Below are 17,154 nucleotides of genomic sequence, written 5' to 3' on the forward strand. Positions count from 1 at the left end.
GCTGGGAGTAAGCCACACATCTGTTACTCTTTGAGCGTTCCTACAGTGTGTGCCATCAATAACACGTGCCATCCAGACGCCTGTTTATCCTCTGAACAGACACAAAGTTTAATGTCAAAAGACTGAGATTTATCTCAATGGAGTTCCCAAAACCTTTAGATCCCATCGTCAGGGTTCAAGACAATTCATATTGACATGATTTGCCTTTGAATTTCTTAGTAAACAATACGATTTATGCGAGGGCTCTGCACCAGCGCAGATACTGCACTGAATGGGCTGCAACGTTTCACTATTTCACCCACGGCTGTTATCTTGACCAGCTACTGACTGTATGTCGACGTGGCATCTTCAGTTCCTTCTTCATAAGCGCGCTAGACTTAACCTTCCTCCAGTTGCAATGCCACGGTCTGGCCGCTCTGCCGCGAGACCGACGAGTCAGAAGAGACAAGATACAGTCTCTGGTAACGTGGCAGCAGTGATGTGCCTGCCGTGGTTAGTTCGTGCCACGGTCCACTCTACCCAATAGACATGCAGCTCTGTTCTGTGAAGCGCAGCGCACACAAGCTGCCAGATCTGTACACAGGAAGTTCAAAGTTCCGCTCTGCAGAATCCAAAGTGTAGAGAAATGAAATAAAAATCACAGCAACGGCGGGGTTAAAATCGGTATACTCGGTTTATTTTACAAGAAAACACAAACATATACATTTTAGTGAGCGAAAAAAGAAAAATAACTCTCAGAGGTAAACAAAGCGAGTTGTACTTTGGTCCGCGTTCCCTGGGCTACATGATACAAGTCCCGTCCTTCAGGCACTGCACGCTCTCCATCTGCTGCGTCATGGCCAGCACCTCGTGGAAACCGCTGCTCAGGCCCGACATGTGCTGGAAGTAGGCCTCCTTCTCCACCTGCACCGACAGGTTGTTCACCCCGGCGTCCTTCAGCACACTCGTCACCTGGGCAACCACACACACACACAACCAGCATGTAGCTCATAGCTGCTTAAGAATGAGCGAGGAGGCTTAACTTGTTGCCAGGGACCTTCTTTGTGGAGATGCATCATGAAGTGAGGCAGCCTCGCCAGGTAGCATCCCATGACATACGCCCAAACTAAGTCACGTTTGGGCGTATGTCAATTTACCATGGGGAGTCACTATAACAACTAAGATTTTTTTTCTTGAAAACAATTACTTAGAATAACGATGTGAAATGACATACGACAGCGGTCATATAAAGTCTGATTGAAAAATGTATTAACGTGGTTATATCGTACAGGTGTATGGAAATTAAAAAATCAAGCGGACAAGTTACATGCCAACCATCAAGTGAAAACTAGGTGCCTTTAGGATGCTTCCTACTGAACCAGGACATGTGTGGCATAATTCATATATTTGCCACGGACTTTGACAAAACGGATATTGCTCAGGGATGTTTTAGTGAGGCCAGGAAAGACAGTTACGATGGGTTGATCCTGGGTTTACATCATTAAGGGCTTTTAGAACAGTAAACCCGATGCACATGGACCAGTCCGTACCTGCTGTATGACCCTCTGCTCCAACACCTCCGCCATCACCTGGATGTGAATGGTCCCGGCCACCATGCTGGCCGAGTGCCTCCAGAAGTGAGCGTCTCGGTAGGATAGGACTCCGTCGATCTTCTCCACCTACAGCAGGACGGGGGCCAACAGATGGTCAGTTGGGACTCAGATACGGGAATCCTCTAACACAATAGGATTACTAATGGAATTCAATATATTGCGCCTTTGTCTTGGGGAATCACGTCTTGGGGAATAACATCCTATCAATCGATGACATCTGCCTTATTTAACTAGATCGCCGGACATCTGGGACCTTTTGTACAGGTCATACACACGCACACATGTTATCCAATACGCCCAAATTCGACCAATCACAACAAAGTGCTCATGAAAACATATCTCCCCCCCCCACATACCCTGCCGAGGCGATTGCAATGTAGAGCTAATCGGTCTGGGGGGCCTCAAGTGTACAACCATCTGAGGTCTTTGTAGCTGGGAGCAGCAGCGGCTACGTCAAAGACCCATGGCCCCTCCCTGGTCTCCCCTTGGTCTCCCCTTGGTCTCACCCTGGTCCCCCCCCCCCCCCCCCCCCCTGGTCTGGAGGTCCCCCCTCGCTGACCTTGGCCAGCGCGTGGTCCAGCTCCTTCTCGTGCTCGGGCGGGGCCCGCAGCACCAGCACCTCACAGGCGTCCTTGATGAGCGGGATGACGCTGAGGAAGATGAGCACGGCGATGAAGAGCGAGCAGATGGGGTCGGCGATCAGCCAGCCAAACTGGTTGATGAGCAGGGTGGAGATGATGACGCCCACGCTGCCCAGCGTGTCCGCCAGCACGTGGAGGAACACACCTGGAGGGGGGGGGGGCAGGGGATTGGGTAGAGAGAGAACTTGTTCGATGGGCGTCTCCATGTAAGGCGCACCGACAGATTTTTGTTTAGTTTGATAGTTAATTGTTAACAAGCTTGATTGTAAATTCCTATCCGGTTTGATTTTTCATTTCTATTTAGCTTGATTTGTCAGTTGTTTAAAAGGTGACATATTATACCACCAGGTATGGGTTATGAAAATCGGCCTCTTCTGACATCACAAGTGGGCGTGTCCATCTAGATAGATCAGTCTACCAGCCTAGCCAATTGACCGTATTACATCTAGGTGGACACGCCCACTTGTGATGTCAGAAGAGGCCGATTTTCAAAACAGCTTGTAACGGCTGATCACACTCACACGGTGGTATAATATGTCACCTTTAAAAAGCTTGATTGTAAACTCTTAACTTACGTAAAAACCGGTTCATTAATTAAACGATTGCCTGTAAGATGGGCTGCATTCTTGGTAATATTAACACTCATTCTAATAAATGGTCATGTGTTTCTCCTTTCCCTGTGTTTTGCCTTTGCCTTCTCCGATGTCAACGGCCCTCAGAAATGCAAACATGACCGTTCCACCTTGTCCCATCCCGCCCCCCACAGTCATTCCTTATCTCCGCGACTTCCTCGACTGCCAAGCTAAACTCAGTGCGGTGACATCAACTTGGATGGCCGTTCTCAACAGCTTATCGCCTCTACCTTCCCTCACGTAACACCCCCGTGTTACAGGCCGGCACACAGCTGGAGAGCATACCAAGTGACATTTAGGATCATTATATTATATGTCATAACAGAGAAGCAAAACATAGGCTTGGGGCCATTCCACAGCTATCACGTCTATAAGTAATTATATTACACAAAATTAAATTCAATAAAGAGATTCTGATTCTGATTCTGATTACACAAAATTGTAAACGTTCTTTCTCAGCATGGTGAGAGTCAAAGGTCACCCAATAGGATGAACCGATTCCACCAAGTCTTCCGGTGGGCTCGTGTGTCGACCAATCACCTCTCATGTTGGCGTTCATCCCTCCGCCCCCGCCTCCGTGAGCGTGCCCGTGGCTGCCGTGAGCGTGCCCGTGGCCGCCGTGAGCGTGCCCGTGGCCGTGCTCATTGTGGGAGTGGCCGTGGTCGCTTGACGGACAGCTCTTGGCGGCGCCGTGCGAGTGGGCGTGGCTAAAGGCACAGATGCCAACCAGGTTGACGAGGAGGCCTCCCACCGACACCGGCTGTTGGGGGAAGGGGGGGGGGGGGGGGGGTGGAGATGGAGAATGATTCAAACGTACAACAAACGGGCGTGTTCGGAGCGGGGAGCAGCAGCTACAGGCCTTCACTCATAGCTGGCGTGTTTTGCCAGTCTGAGTGCATACAACACAATCACAACACAATTACAACGTCACAACGTGGAACAGACCAAAATGATACACAATTACGCAAGATGACATACAATCAACAAATATGTGATTTGGGGGTCATATTTTGCAGCGAGGTTTTTAGAATGTAAACATGTGACTTGACTTGTGAAGTTCCAACTGCCGCCGATTGTGGATGGAAAAACAACGCACGCACTGTTGTCTCTTCCTCTGGTGTGAAGGCAGGCGCAGCCGAGGGGCCTTTACCGTGAGCATGTCCGTGTTGATGTCGGGAGGGTCGAAGAGCCGCGACACCGACTCCACGAACACGAAGAAGGCGATCACCATGAGGAACAGCCCGTTGATGAAGCCAGACAGGATCTCCACGCGGCCGTATCTGCGGGCGGGGAAGGGGGGGGGGGGGGGGGGGGGGGGGGTGGAGCGGGGTTAACCAAACAATACGGACGGGAATCACGCACGTCAGGTTTTTGTTTTTTTAGGAGTTTTAAATCTCTCGCAGTCGTGATTGCTTTCTAAACGATGTGACAGTGCGTGCCTTTTGTTTTTATATGATGGTATTATTCCTCGCCCTTGCAGTGAATCATGCAGATCGTTATTCAGGGCAAACGGGTACACAAAGGAAATTGGCACCATGGACACGGCAACAAATCTGGAAGCTGTGTCTGCGAGCGCATATGAAAGAGTTATTAAATAAGGATTTTGGTCCATAGACGATCATTCAACCCCCGCCCTTGATGGACCAAATATGGATCCGCAAATAATCTCCAAGCAACAACCGCGCCCATAAGGTGAAATAGAAGGCTTCATGCTGAGGTCACACACGCTATGTCCATATCTTTCATAGTCTAAGGTTGTCAATGTTGGACCCGATCTAGAGGTTCAAAAGTGACGGAGGGGTCCCAGACCCAGGTCTCCCCCCCCCCCCCCCCCGTCCTCCACCCACCCGTAGGAGTAGATCTTGGTGGCCTTCCAGCGGGTCATGAGGGCGGCGAACAGACCCAGGACCAGCGCCGAGCAGTCGAACAGCATGTGGAAGCCGTCCGAGATGAGGCCCAGGCTGTTGGTCCACGCGCCGTAGAAGAGCTCCACGAAGGTGAACGCCTGGGGGACGGGGAACACGCACGGGCAGGGCCTTGTTTGGTTAAGGCAGAGGGAGGAGGATTCTGGGTATTCGGCGTCTGAGCCAAACAGATGGGCTACATCATAGACACGCTATTGACAGAGCGAGAGGACTTTTACATTTGTCTACACATTTTTTCTTTTTCTTTATTTTTTATTAGCAAAATCACAGGGACAAACCCGGATTACAGTCTGGCTTGCCTGCTGTACGATGCTTCCAAGACAAATGTGGAAAAAAAAACAGTTTATATTTTCTTTGTTCTTGTATACAAATTAAGAGGGGCGACCTCAAATCCTGGCCGACTCGTTCGAAAGACATTTAATCAGCCAGGTCTTTGATGGTCGTGTCGGGGACATTGTGGGTGTAACAACGGGACATTCCATTGGAGGCATGTGGGTGCTGAATGAGTGATAAAGACCTATGCAGCTGTGGGAACTGGGAAACCCTGCCATTTGATTATATTTAAACCATGCAAAAGGCACAAACAATTTGGCCTAATTGAGCCGCATACATAAACAAGCAATTTTGGGACTGCAAGCAGTGCCAGTGTGTCACTACCAGTGTGTCTCTACCAGTGTCTCTACCAGTGTCTCTACCAGTGTGTCTCTACCAGCGTGTCTCTACCAGTGTCTCTACCAGTGTGTCTCTACCAGCGTGTCTCTACCAGCGTGTCTCTACCAGTGTCTCTCTACCAGCGTGTCTCTACCAGTGTCTCTACCAGTGTCTCTCTACCAGCGTGTCTCTACCAGTGTCTCTACCAGTGTCTCTACCAGCGTGTCTCTACCAGTGTCTCTCTACCAGCGTGTCTCTACCAGTGTGTCTCTACCAGCGTGTCTCTACCAGTGTGTCTCTACCAGTGTGTCTCTACCAGTGTGTCTCTACCAGTGTGTCTCTACCAGCGTGTCTCTACCAGCGTGTCTCTACCAGTGTCTCTACCAGTGTCTCTACCAGCGTGTCTCTACCAGTGTCTCTACCAGCGTGTCTCTACCAGTGTGTCTCTACCAGTGTGTCTCTACCAGTGTCTCTACCAGTGTCTCTACCAGCGTGTCTCTACCAGTGTCTCTACCAGTGTGTCTCTACCAGCGTGTCTCTACCAGTGTCTCTACCAGCGTGTCTCTACCAGTGTCTCTACCAGTGTCTCTACCAGTGTCTCTACCAGCGTGTCTCTACCAGTGTCTCTACCAGCGTGTCTCTACCAGTGCCCGTCCAGTCCTACCAGGTTGAGACAGAGGAAGTAGAAGATCTGCCGGGAGTCGTACTCCTCCAGGATCTGCTTCAGGGACTCCTTGATGAAGCGGGGGAGGCTCTGAGAGGTGTGCTGCAGGGCGTCGCCCATGAAGTTGTAGAGCGGGGTGCCCTCGGGGGAGTAGCCCACCAGGGTGCCCTTCTGCCCCTTCCTGGAGGGCGCCGACAGGATGCTGGAGGCTGCAGCACGACCACAGCAGGAGAGATCATGTTCAAGTGCCCCGGAACCCAAAATCGTGTTCTTTAAGGTTTTGGTTTAAACGTGTTAGTGTGTCTTCTATGATCTTAGACAACGGCTTCCGCAACACAGTCAAGACTCACTTGTTCAGAGTTCACCTGGACTTATTGCGTACTTGTGTAAATGTACTTATTGCAAGTCAATTTGGATAAAAGAGTCAATGTCAATTAACAATGTACCCAAATGTAAACATAAACATAGGGATCTATGCTATTTTTTAACTGTTACTTAAATAATAGCATAATGCAGAAAAGTTTTTGTCTCGGCCGAACAGTTAGTGAAGGACTTTAGTAAAAGAATGGTGAGATTAAACCTGAACTTTGAAATACGTCCCATTAGCAGCATCTAGTGGCTTGAGTTGTTGCTACATTTACACCTTTTTTTCCCCAAAGAATGTTAAGCCTCTTTGGTTGTCATTTGGATGCTGACTGCTAGTCATTTTCTTTTGTTTAGACTAGTGGTCCACCTAACCACCGCCCGGGGGTTTGGTGAACCACCATTTAAGAGGAAAAGGAGGAGGAGGAAGAGGAAAGAGGAGGCGGCCCCGAGTACTGACCCAAGACGAAGATGACGGCGCTGACCACAACGCCCCCGGAGAGCACGTGCTCCGTGCCCCCGCGGCCGTGCAGGGGGGTCCGGACGGACAGCAGCCGGTCCGTGAAGGGGTGGCTCCAGAAGTGGGCGAGCAGCAGGGCGCTCAGGAAGAGGGCGGCGGTGCTGTAGCGAGCGCAGCGCGGCGCCTCCATCTTGGCGGCGCACACCGCCTCCACGTAGAACTCCAGGATCATCACCGAGAACACGATCAGGGCCAGGGGCAGGATGAGGCCCGACCACGACTCCACCTTGCTCTGCAAAAGGACCCCACAGTCAGGACCCTCGATTTGGATCGCTGTAGCGCTAGCATAGCCGCCAGGCGCTAGCTCACACAGGTTGTCCTTTAAAGAGTCTGTGAACTCCTTTTTTACAGCAGAAATTCAAACGCTGGGAGATTCAAGAAAATGTGTTTAGTGATGATGACGATCCTAAAAGAGATATTACAAAAATCATTGTAAATATGATGGTAGAGACACGGTATATTGTAAATATACGCCTACTCGAGCAATCTGCTCCAATACCTCAGCTTGACGCCTGGTACAGCCATCGCTACGAGCAAGCAAAGGCTGCACAACAAAGTCACAACTGTTCTGTTTTATGCACCGCAATGGGGAATTGAGCTCCCTACCGATGTCAGGACCGCAGAGTCTTCAGCAAGAGACTCAAGACTCACCTGTTCAGAGTTCACCTGGACTCATAGCCTCCCCCCTTACCTCCCCTCCTCCTCCCTTACTCTCCTAACAACACCCCTCTCACACTCTTATTGTGTGATTGTTCGTCCTAACACACAATTCCAGACGCTGCACGGTTCAACAGGCACACCGTGTCAGGCTTCGAGGACGGGTCGTTGGGGGGGGGGGGGGGGGGGGGGTGGAAGTGCAGGGTGACCAGGAGCAGCGCGGAGCCTACCTCGGTGGTGGCCGACAGCACGATGACCCAGGGCAGCAGCACGGCGCTGGACACCAGGTTGTCCAAGGCGTAGAGCCGCTTGGCCCCGCCCACCTCAACAGAGAGCTTCCTGGAGGCGGAGTGGAAGCCCACCTTCAGACACAGCGAGACCACCAGCAGCACCACCCCACCCTGGAGGGAGGAGAGAAATGTAAGGAGGGAAAAATTCGATCCGGAGAAAAGAATGTGATCGTGTTCGTCGCAAAGTTGCACGAGAAACATTCTCGTGCTTTTTCTCTGCCGGTACTTTCTGTTGCTTTTGAGAATTACTCACAATCATGTCCAAGGGTTAAATTGAAATGTTATCCGTTCTCTGAGTGAAGTTGAGCGCTTTCTCTGAGGCACTTGGCCCTCGTCACCAAGTGAGGGCCACGCCTTTACTTTTGCAGGCTCCTCGCCAGACTTACCTTGTGATCGGCCACACCAAGGAACGCGATGGCAGTGTAGAGGAAATGGGTGAGGGCACTGTCGTGGTGACCCTCCGCTGGTGAGAGACGGTCAAGGCACCAGAACAACACTGACGGGCACATTATGCAATGAACCGGTCATTTGGAGATTTGCCTTTAATAAAAATAACAACGACAATCAAACAAGCGTGAGGATACGATGCTCCGCCATCTTGGCCATGAGGTCATCGTTGTCGAAGAGGAGGAGGCAGACCACAGCGATGATGAAGAGGGCAGCACCTCTGGTCTGGTAAGGGGCGAAACAGATGGAATCCATTTAGGAATGGCTTTGTACAACTATAAGTCAGACATACTAAAGACAACATAACAAAACATGAATCCAATGATCGAAACATCCACATAAACATATACATGCCAGGTGGGGTCTTCCTTAGAACAATGCACTCAAAGCGCTGCACGGTACGGATGTGGTCTTACCTTAGAGGGTCCGCCCCCTGAGGTGGTGAAGAGCACTGCCAGCAGAGCGAGGACCACCACATCGCTGTGCTCAAACAGCAGCAATGTCCTGGAGGAGGAGAAACAGAGGCTCACCTTGTGGTAACTTATGCATGCATTCACCATGACAACTGAATATCATTTATTTATAGGCCTCACCCCAACTGTATGTCATTTTTATATGTAAGGGGATAGCTATGTAAGTTATAGTGTCTAGCAAGATGTAATGGGAAAATTAAATTTTCACTTTCTGTTTCTCCAACTGCCATTTGTTGGTAACTGCCGGTTTTACTGACCCCATGGGGAAGGTCGAGGAGCAAGGATCCCAACTCATAAGGCACGGCTACGTCCCCCCCTGTATGACATCCTAAGGAGGTCATCGATAGTTTACTGCCATCTGGTTAACCAATACTATAGTTTAATTAGGGGGCAGATGATTGTATGTAACCCTAACCCTCGGATTAGTGATTGTTTATTGTATCGTTTATTATTTAAATAAATTACCGAAATTGTTGTTCTAAGTTCGGATGACTCTTTATTCGTAAACAGTTAAGACAGAAACGATTGACGTGGTCCAAAATTCAACCACACAAGGCACCATCTGCTAAGAGTTATTTTACAATATTACGATGGAGAAAAATAACAATAAGATGAAGTTCTATTGCTTCACCAAATGCTCCCTTTGCTTGACACTGTAAACATGTCATCATCACACAGTCAAGGAACTAAATCGAATAACTGGTATACTTGTATGATAGTAAATACTATATATGCATAGTATAGAAATTATAAAAGCTTATAAACTAGGCTTGTTTTTGTAGCCTATTCTACAAATTTGCTACAATCAGTGGGATTGGACATTAATACAAGCAATGAATCTAGGCAGGTACCCCTCACACACATAAGAGCAGAGCTTCCTTTAGTTCCTTCATCTCAAGGTCTTATGGGAAGCAAATGACGGTTAAATTAATCATACGGATGGGTTCTTCAGACCAAACCAAAAGCATGTTCGAACAATTTCTGGGGATAAACGTTGGAAGTCTTCTGTGCCACCGCAGGGAAGCTTCTATTCACTGATCCCTAGCAGATCCTACTCGTGAGCCAGAGTAGTACAGGTCGGTTAGTGGCAGGAACGTTACCTCAGCGGGCCACAGAGCGTGAGTCCGAAGAAACCCAGTAAGGAGATGATGCATCCTAAGACGGAATGTTTGAGTAGCTTTATCCACTGAGAGAAGACAAAGAGGAGAACAGAATCACTGGGCAGTTAATACTGAGATTTGGACATAAATAATCATAGCCTACGTCTTGTCCATAGCCGGAAGATATTTAAAAAGGGAGTGTAAAATAGCCAGTAACTAGATGATCAATGTAACAATTCATTGATTCTTCAATGACTATTAGTGATTAGTAATGATTTTATGTTGCTATCGGAGACTTATAATCTCAACAGACCTGTCTTTTTGAAATGGCTTTTCCAGAAGAGAAAGGCTTTTGAAAGAAAAGCAAAACCACTGCACTCCTGAAAGAAAGAAAAAACGTAAATGTAAGAATTCAAACGTCGGAATTTACATGCAAGGTCAAGTAATTGGGTAAAAGACTTAGTACATCAACAACCAAATACAAATCGTCTACATCTGGCCTTACTTACCCTAATTTCAGTATGAAGATAAACTGGACAATATGGACAACTTTGAGAATGTCATATGACTCAAAGATCCCGACAGCTTTAAGGACTTTGGAGATGAGCAGTAAGATGATGTACCTTGTTAACCTGTGGAGTGAAAAACACAGGGGAAGCCAATCATATGCATGACCGAATGTTCATGCATATGACTCCCATGTTCAGTTTGGGAGTCAAACCGAATGTAGTCTGACATTACTTTGACAGGGCAACAATCATACCGGTTGGGAACAACTGCCATAGTGGCTAAGATCCTATTTAGCATAAATGACTGACTGACGGAATAGGCATGGCTCTGCATATTATAATGTGAAATATACAATGGAAGACATGTCAACATTTCCCATTCATGATTACATTGTGCGACGTAATAGGTACAGGTTTGAGCTGGGTCGTAAACATACCTGGCATTGGGCACTTCAACCATTCCGAGTTTCCCACTAGAGAGAACATTGCTGCTGTACTTTTCATCCATCTTCACTCGTCTGGGAGCGGAACAGCTGGGAGGAATGGACTTCAACCAAAGCAGAATATCCTACAAAGTGTCCTCGTCTGTCCCAGAGATCCGATGCAGGGACGTCTTAAGGGACATTTCTGGAGCCTGCCGACTGATCTCCGGTCGCTCTACCAATGTGCATCATTTTAAAAGTAAATATCAGACTAATGTAGTGTATTACAACAAATCTAGTGTATTACAACTAATATTGACAGCATCTATCTGCTGATTGTTAGCTGTGAGCTAGCTTACCATTGGAATATAACTCAAGTATGTTACCCAAGAAGTCCTCTCTACACTTGGAACTGAATGCCGATGGCAGCATTTACCTAGTTCAAACACAGACACAAATATTGTGTAAATCAACCATTTCTTTTAGCTGAACATAATCAGAGGCACCACAAAAATCTGAAAGAACAACATCTAGCTGGTCAGGCCAGACTTCCGGACACGGGGAAACGTGACACGTCACGACTGTGTGTTCGTGAAGGTTGCTCTTGCGCGGCCCATTTCGCTTGCGTAAAATCAATAGTTAGACGATAGAGCAGGACAGCTTTACGCATAAATCTTACTTTATTTTCCAAGTGACCAAAACCACACAGAATGAAAGACAAGGCATTAATTGTCTATTTGATATACATTGCATTTAACACTTGAGATATATATATATATATATAGTAATAGGCATACAATGATAAGAAATAACAAATGCGTCTGCCTATCCTACTTTGCCAAACTCTTGAATTAAAAAAAACATCCTGACTTTATTTATTAGAAAATTGTTTATTCTATTGACCAATGTAATTTAAAAGGAACCAATCAAATCGACAAAATGTATGCCATGAAATTTTTAATTACAGCGAGAAATATTCTTTCAACTGAGTATTTTTGTATTTAACAGCCCACTTCATATTGCTGTACATTAACAGATTTTTTTTTGTCCTTGTTGTGGTTTAGTAACCAGTGGTCAGGAAGAGTTAATAATCCAAAGTAGCCAGTTGACAAAGCATTCAGCCACACAGTTTATGCTGCCATCACTTGACCCATTAGGTCGAATTGAATGTGCATTAAATGGGTAAACCTAGTCTGCATAAAACATCAAGTTATTGTTTATTTGTGTTATAATGGGAAGAGTCCGGTCTAATTGCACTGGAAACGTTGTGGAGAGGAGCAATGGTAAATAAGGAGTAAACAAGATTACCAAAGTACAGGACATTTATGAGTTAAATATTACATCTTAGTGACGAACTTTGATATATTCAGCATTAACATTTGCTAATTTTTTCCTTTTAATAGACAAGACTGACAGCGATCAGCAATAAATCCACGTCCACCAGTAGACCAGCAGCTGCGCTCTAGTTGGGTCCGCACAAACCCAGCAAGATCTTCTCCAAGTGGCCCTTGGTGTCATCCTGCAAATCACGGAATAAATCAAAAGGATTAGAACATTTGTCCCCATGTCAATGTTATTTGTGTGGCCCTCAGAAAAAGCCCTAAATACCTTTTGTGTTCCAGGTTGAAAACAGTTCCACTCGTGTCTCACAATGTGTTGGTTAACATTAATGTGTGTTTGACTAAACTTTACGAGTAGGGCAATCAGCATTGGTACCACAACATGTGTCACCGGCCCACTCAATTTATCCAGATTGCATTTCTTTTAATCTCGAGGCAGCAGTTCTTCTTGCCCTTTTACCACAGTTTGAGTCTCAAAGGGCTTCACAGCCCACATTAAAAAATGACACCACCCCCCCCTTACCCAGAGTCATTTAAAATGGCAAGGAAACACTTTATCAGGGAGGGAACCCAGAAGAGGGATCCCTCCTAGCTAGGCGTGCAGTAGGCTCCATGATGGGCAGATGGAGCGTCAGCAGCATAAACAAGCACAGCAAAGAAAACAGATTCGTACCAAGATGCACTGCTGCAGGGTCTTGCCGTACATCAGCTTGAACTCGGAGATGATCTTCTTCAGGTCCACCTCGGAGCGGCCCACAAGCACCCTCATCAGGGTGTCCTCACAGGTGCCGTGGCCCTGGCGGAGGGCGACAGTCACGGGTTAGAAGAGTCGCTCGACTAGTTCGCGTTTACCGACACATCGAGTATAGTCGCACACAATTATTGAGCATGTCAATATTGGTCTTTACCTCCATTGCTTTGTGCAGTCTTTCAGCAAAGAAAGCAGGCTTGCTCCAGGAACACTTCACTAGACGCCAAAACATACAACACTAATTCAATCGTTGGAAATACAGCAGGATATTTAAAAATGACTACCATATAGCTCCAAGTATAGCTACCCTTCCAGATAGCTAGTCCCTTGGCAGGGATGCATTACATTGTAAAGTATCACGGGATACCATTCCAACACTGGTTTGTATTGGTTACTGGCTGCAATTTGGCCTGCAGCTAACTTATTGAGCAGGTTTAGATCAGGTATCTTGGTGTGAGACGGAGGGTTTTTCTTACCAATGTCAATGAGGCAGTCTTCAATGTCTCCCCTCAGCTCCATGTCCAGGGCCTTTGGTAGGTTCACGTCACTTATCTTGGAATAATGCTTAAAGGCTGAGGATTACACACACAGATATGTAACGTTTAGATTGTAGATCATCAAATGAAGCAATACAAATATTGGCATCCTATTTTATACTGTGGAAGGCATCAATATGCCTGTTCATTGGCATGTCTAAATGTGTCCCGTGTTATGGTACTGCAATTATTCAATAAAAAAATGCAACAAGGTCATGTATGATTTTTTCCTTAATTGAACACATGCTCCTTCTTGATGCCCCTCTCCTGACGTAGGAAGGACCCTTGCAGCTGAACATCCATTTGCTCTGAGCCATTTCAACGGCTACGGTTTCATAAGACCCATCTGGTCTAATGTCCAGATCAGAATGCATCCATTTATTTATGTTGACATTTCAATCTTAAAATGCAATTCTCAAGTGACTGAAATGAGACAGTTGACGAAAACGACGTTTGTGTCATGTTCGCCGGGTTATGCGTATAGTCCCATATTCAGAGTGGATCCACTGGTTTGACTGGGCGTGGTAGGATCCACTGAGGCTGTGTTCAGACAGAACTCGGAATGTTATGAGTCATCCATAACCGGTCAAAATAATACAAATCATGTTACCTGCAGATGTCTATCATTGGTCATGACTGTCGTTGGTCATGCCCGTCAAGTCCCTCCTTTGGTTTGCGTTCATCCCTCACCTAGCAACTCCTCTGCATTCATCAAGAACCATAACCATGTTCAAACAATGCTTACTCTGGGTCAGCTGGGGCCCGCTACGGGTGGTCAGGATGTCGATGAAGACCGAGATGTCGATATCTTTGTGTTCCTCGCCTGCCTCAAAGAGTTCCTTCAAAACAAAAGACAAAACAGACCATTGTGTCTGACCTAAAGAAAAAAAAAAATAGTATGACAACATTGAGAACATAAGATGGCATACCCTCGCATCCTTTTTGGCCAGTGCTAGGTCTACGATATGACCCTCATTTTTGTTGGCCTTCAACATGGCGTGCAGAGCCAAGGCAAAGTCCCCGTCGGTTTCACTGTCGATGACCTCTTCCATGGTCTGCCCGTATTCTGGGGGAGGGAGTGAGTTAAAGAACATAAAAGTAACACCAAGACATATTATCCGTGATCTATCTTTTGGAATAATCAAGTATTTTCAGTTTAATTAAAATCCATTTGAGTTCTTCTTGCCCTCCGTCATATTTTGATTTACCGAGATTTAAAAATTGTTTGAAAACCTAGTCCAAGGGTATGACATGATCCAAACATGATATGAAGTGAGGACACTCCTTTGCACAAATGCTGTCCAAACATATAGATAAGGAACACTGAAAAGCGGAGAGCTGTACCTTCTTTAAAAGCCTCTTGAAGCTCGCGAATCTGTTGATTTGTCCTGGATGCGAGAACTTCCACGATGACGTCTTCATTCGTGCCGAAACCCTGCACAGGTGAGCAACAACGCGGTTAGAATCACAATAAAAGTGATCAAGTCAGAACGAGTCATTGTTGGACATTATTCACCTTGGTGGCTTTCCTGATTATGAAGGCATCATACTGAGCAGGTGTCATGAGCAGAGCCAGAACAACATCTTCCAGGTGGGACCTTAGCTCAGATTTCAGCTCATCAGCCAGAGACTGGAACGGAAGAGCATTGAACAATATGAACCAAAAAAACATAAAAATGCACCTCAGAAAGTTAACCGCCCAAATTGGCCCAGTCGGCCCAGAATGCTTAAAAAGGAAAAGCAATTATCAAGAAGGATGAATTGAGTGTAAAAGAACATTGTGTCATAGAAGAGAACTCCTTTATTGCTGAAACAGCACAGACATTGTGTCACAAGTTTGTCAACTAGGACTTAGCTAAACGGCTGATCTACCCTACAGCAGTGTACATCAGTCAGGAAGGGGAATGTCACCTTTCCAGTGTCGGCCTCGAAGGCCCTCTTGATCTCCTGCCGTTGTTCATTGCTTCTCTGCACAAGCACTGAGATGATCGTGTCTTCGTCCACATCTTGAAGAGCAAAAAGAACAAAGCATTAAGCCTCCTAGTATCCAGAAGCGGGCTGGGTGGATGCGATTCTTTCTTAAACGACACAAAACAAGAGTGGTTCTTACTTCTGGAGTTGATGGCTTCCTCCAGGAAAATAACGTCCTTCCTTGGGTTGAAGTTCGGGTAAGGGGCGATGGTTCCGTGAAACTCTGGCTTCTTATGGGTCACCTGTGAAGATAGTTCAAAATTAGAACCTTGAATAACAGCCATTTAGCTCATGGGTATAACTAGCATATGAAATGTCCACCAACTCCATAGAATTTATATAAATATAAAGAAGAATTTATATAATTCTTCTTTATATAAATTCTATGGAGTTGAATTCTACATCTTAGATAACTCCATACACACATCCAGTCGGAATGCCTCCGTCATGTCATGTTAGGTGCATTTTCATAGCAGTTAAAACTCCATTAAAGATTGTTTTTGTTTTTTTGTGTTTATTTGTATTCTTAACTGGTACTCACTTGGAACGAATCGTCCTCTTCAGAGTCCCTTTTACTGACAATATCTTTGAAGAACTTCTTGAAGAAAGTCATCTTGGCGTTTCTGAAATTAGAAACACATGGACTAATAAGACTCCTTTCACAGAGACATCGTCGTAGGACAAACACAGGTGCCCCTCATAATGTTAATAAGGTATCTGCTCTTTTTATGAACCAGGGCGCGGTTTGAAGGCTAAACTAGTAAAGATATCCCACATTGACCATGGACCATTTGCCCTGGTCCATTAGCAGGCTTTCAGGCTTCAATGTCAATGGACACTCTACAGAGGTCTGACATAGCAGGGCTGAGTAGACCCAGGTGTAGCCTGTAACTTTAATAATGAATGCATTCCATTTTGTCATTGTTTACTTGCTCAAATTAACCTCGCCTACATGCAAAAATGTATCCAACACTTTAAGCTTGTTACACTCAAGTATCATTTTAAAGATTTGAAGATAACTTTGATTTGCACTTTTGATCAGCATGACAGTTTCAAAGTACTTAGATACAAGGATGGACATGAAAATAACAAAGCACAGTCCACACATAATCCTCTACAATTGAAAATGAAAGCTTTGCATATAAAATGCAAAGGCTGCTATACTATAAAACCACATCAACAGAGAGACACGTTACACACACACATGCACACAAGAATAGTAGGAGCTTCTGTGTCAAAAGTTCAGATAATCAAGTCTCACCTGTTGGCAGACCAATGGCAGAATGCAGATGAAGAATGTGGAGTACACTACCCAACGCGGGTTTCTGACTCCACCCACGTCAACCTGATGGGTAGGTTTGGGTGCAAATGGTTGTATCACATGCAAAACCGGTCCTTTGGAAGGCGAGGCAGTCCTTTGTTATTTCCTCAGTGTGAGCGAAGAATGTAACAATTACTGTGTTTCATTTTGGGATTTTTCACCCACTTAAATAATATTAATTCTGAATTTAGGCTTTCAGTAAGCTTGCGGTCCATGGAAACACCTGACAGTGACCATAGGGATAGTTATATATCCCATCATGATACATCCACCTCCTGCTAGCTGAATGAAAGACTTGTATAATGCTGTTTCTATTTGGATCATTGCTGATGGGTTGCGGACCGGACAC

At 46.1% G+C, this 17,154-nt stretch overlaps 2 protein-coding genes across 3 annotated transcripts; both read right to left on the bottom strand.

Moving 5' to 3' along the window:
- Positions 1–654: 654 nt before the first annotated feature.
- On the bottom strand, positions 655–11,509 carry slc30a5 (solute carrier family 30 member 5). The gene is made up of 17 exons (XM_060050139.1): positions 11,246–11,509; positions 10,902–11,121; positions 10,465–10,587; positions 10,269–10,335; positions 9,956–10,041; positions 8,799–8,886; positions 8,520–8,607; positions 8,322–8,398; positions 7,876–8,046; positions 6,929–7,220; positions 6,106–6,314; positions 4,713–4,870; positions 4,016–4,145; positions 3,406–3,625; positions 2,152–2,378; positions 1,530–1,658; positions 655–951 (listed from the first exon to the last, which is right to left on the bottom strand). The coding sequence occupies exons 2-17, from the start codon at positions 10,970–10,972 to the stop codon at positions 781–783; spliced, it is 2,307 nt and encodes a 768-aa protein (XP_059906122.1). The 5' UTR covers positions 10,973–11,121; positions 11,246–11,509; the 3' UTR covers positions 655–780.
- A 314-nt stretch (positions 11,510–11,823) lies between these two features.
- LOC132456007 (annexin A1-like) lies at positions 11,824–16,867 on the bottom strand. 2 transcript variants are annotated; one of them, XM_060050147.1, is made up of 12 exons: positions 16,746–16,867; positions 16,026–16,107; positions 15,624–15,726; positions 15,425–15,519; positions 15,030–15,143; positions 14,858–14,948; positions 14,443–14,579; positions 14,259–14,352; positions 13,454–13,549; positions 13,135–13,193; positions 12,900–13,022; positions 11,824–12,405 (listed from the first exon to the last, which is right to left on the bottom strand). In XM_060050147.1, exons 2-12 carry the CDS (start codon positions 16,095–16,097, stop codon positions 12,349–12,351), a joined length of 1,041 nt encoding a protein of 346 aa, XP_059906130.1. In that variant the 5' UTR covers positions 16,098–16,107; positions 16,746–16,867; the 3' UTR covers positions 11,824–12,348. The 2 variants fall into 2 exon arrangements, with proteins under 2 accessions (XP_059906130.1, XP_059906132.1); XM_060050149.1 differs by lacking the exon at positions 16,746–16,867 and adding an exon at positions 16,418–16,708.
- Positions 16,868–17,154: the final 287 nt, after the last annotated feature.

The sequence above is a fragment of the Gadus macrocephalus genome, chromosome 4, assembly GCF_031168955.1.
Source record: "Gadus macrocephalus chromosome 4, ASM3116895v1".
Classification (NCBI taxonomy): Eukaryota; Metazoa; Chordata; class Actinopteri; order Gadiformes; family Gadidae; genus Gadus; species Gadus macrocephalus.

Bases quoted from the DNA above. Each gene is read 5' to 3' on its own strand.
- LOC132456007 (XM_060050147.1), bottom strand. From the start codon at position 16,097: ATGACTTTCTTCAAGAAGTTCTTCAAAGATATTGTCAGTAAAAGGGAC. The intron at 14,580-14,857 runs GTACAGCTCTCC...TCCCTCCCCCAG, and splicing joins TCAAGAGGCTTTTAAAGAAG to AATACGGGCAGACCATGGAA. The intron at 13,550-14,258 runs GTAAGCATTGTT...TGTAATCCTCAG, and splicing joins CGGGCCCCAGCTGACCCAGA to CCTTTAAGCATTATTCCAAG.
- slc30a5 (XM_060050139.1), bottom strand. From the start codon at position 10,972: ATGGATGAAAAGTACAGCAGCAATGTTCTCTCTAGTGGGAAACTCGGA. The intron at 10,042-10,268 runs GTCTGTTGAGAT...GTCTTCTCTCAG, and splicing joins AAGCCATTTCAAAAAGACAG to TGGATAAAGCTACTCAAACA. The intron at 2,379-3,405 runs GTGATTGGTCGA...CCCCCCCTCCAG, and splicing joins GATGAACGCCAACATGAGAG to GTGTGTTCCTCCACGTGCTG.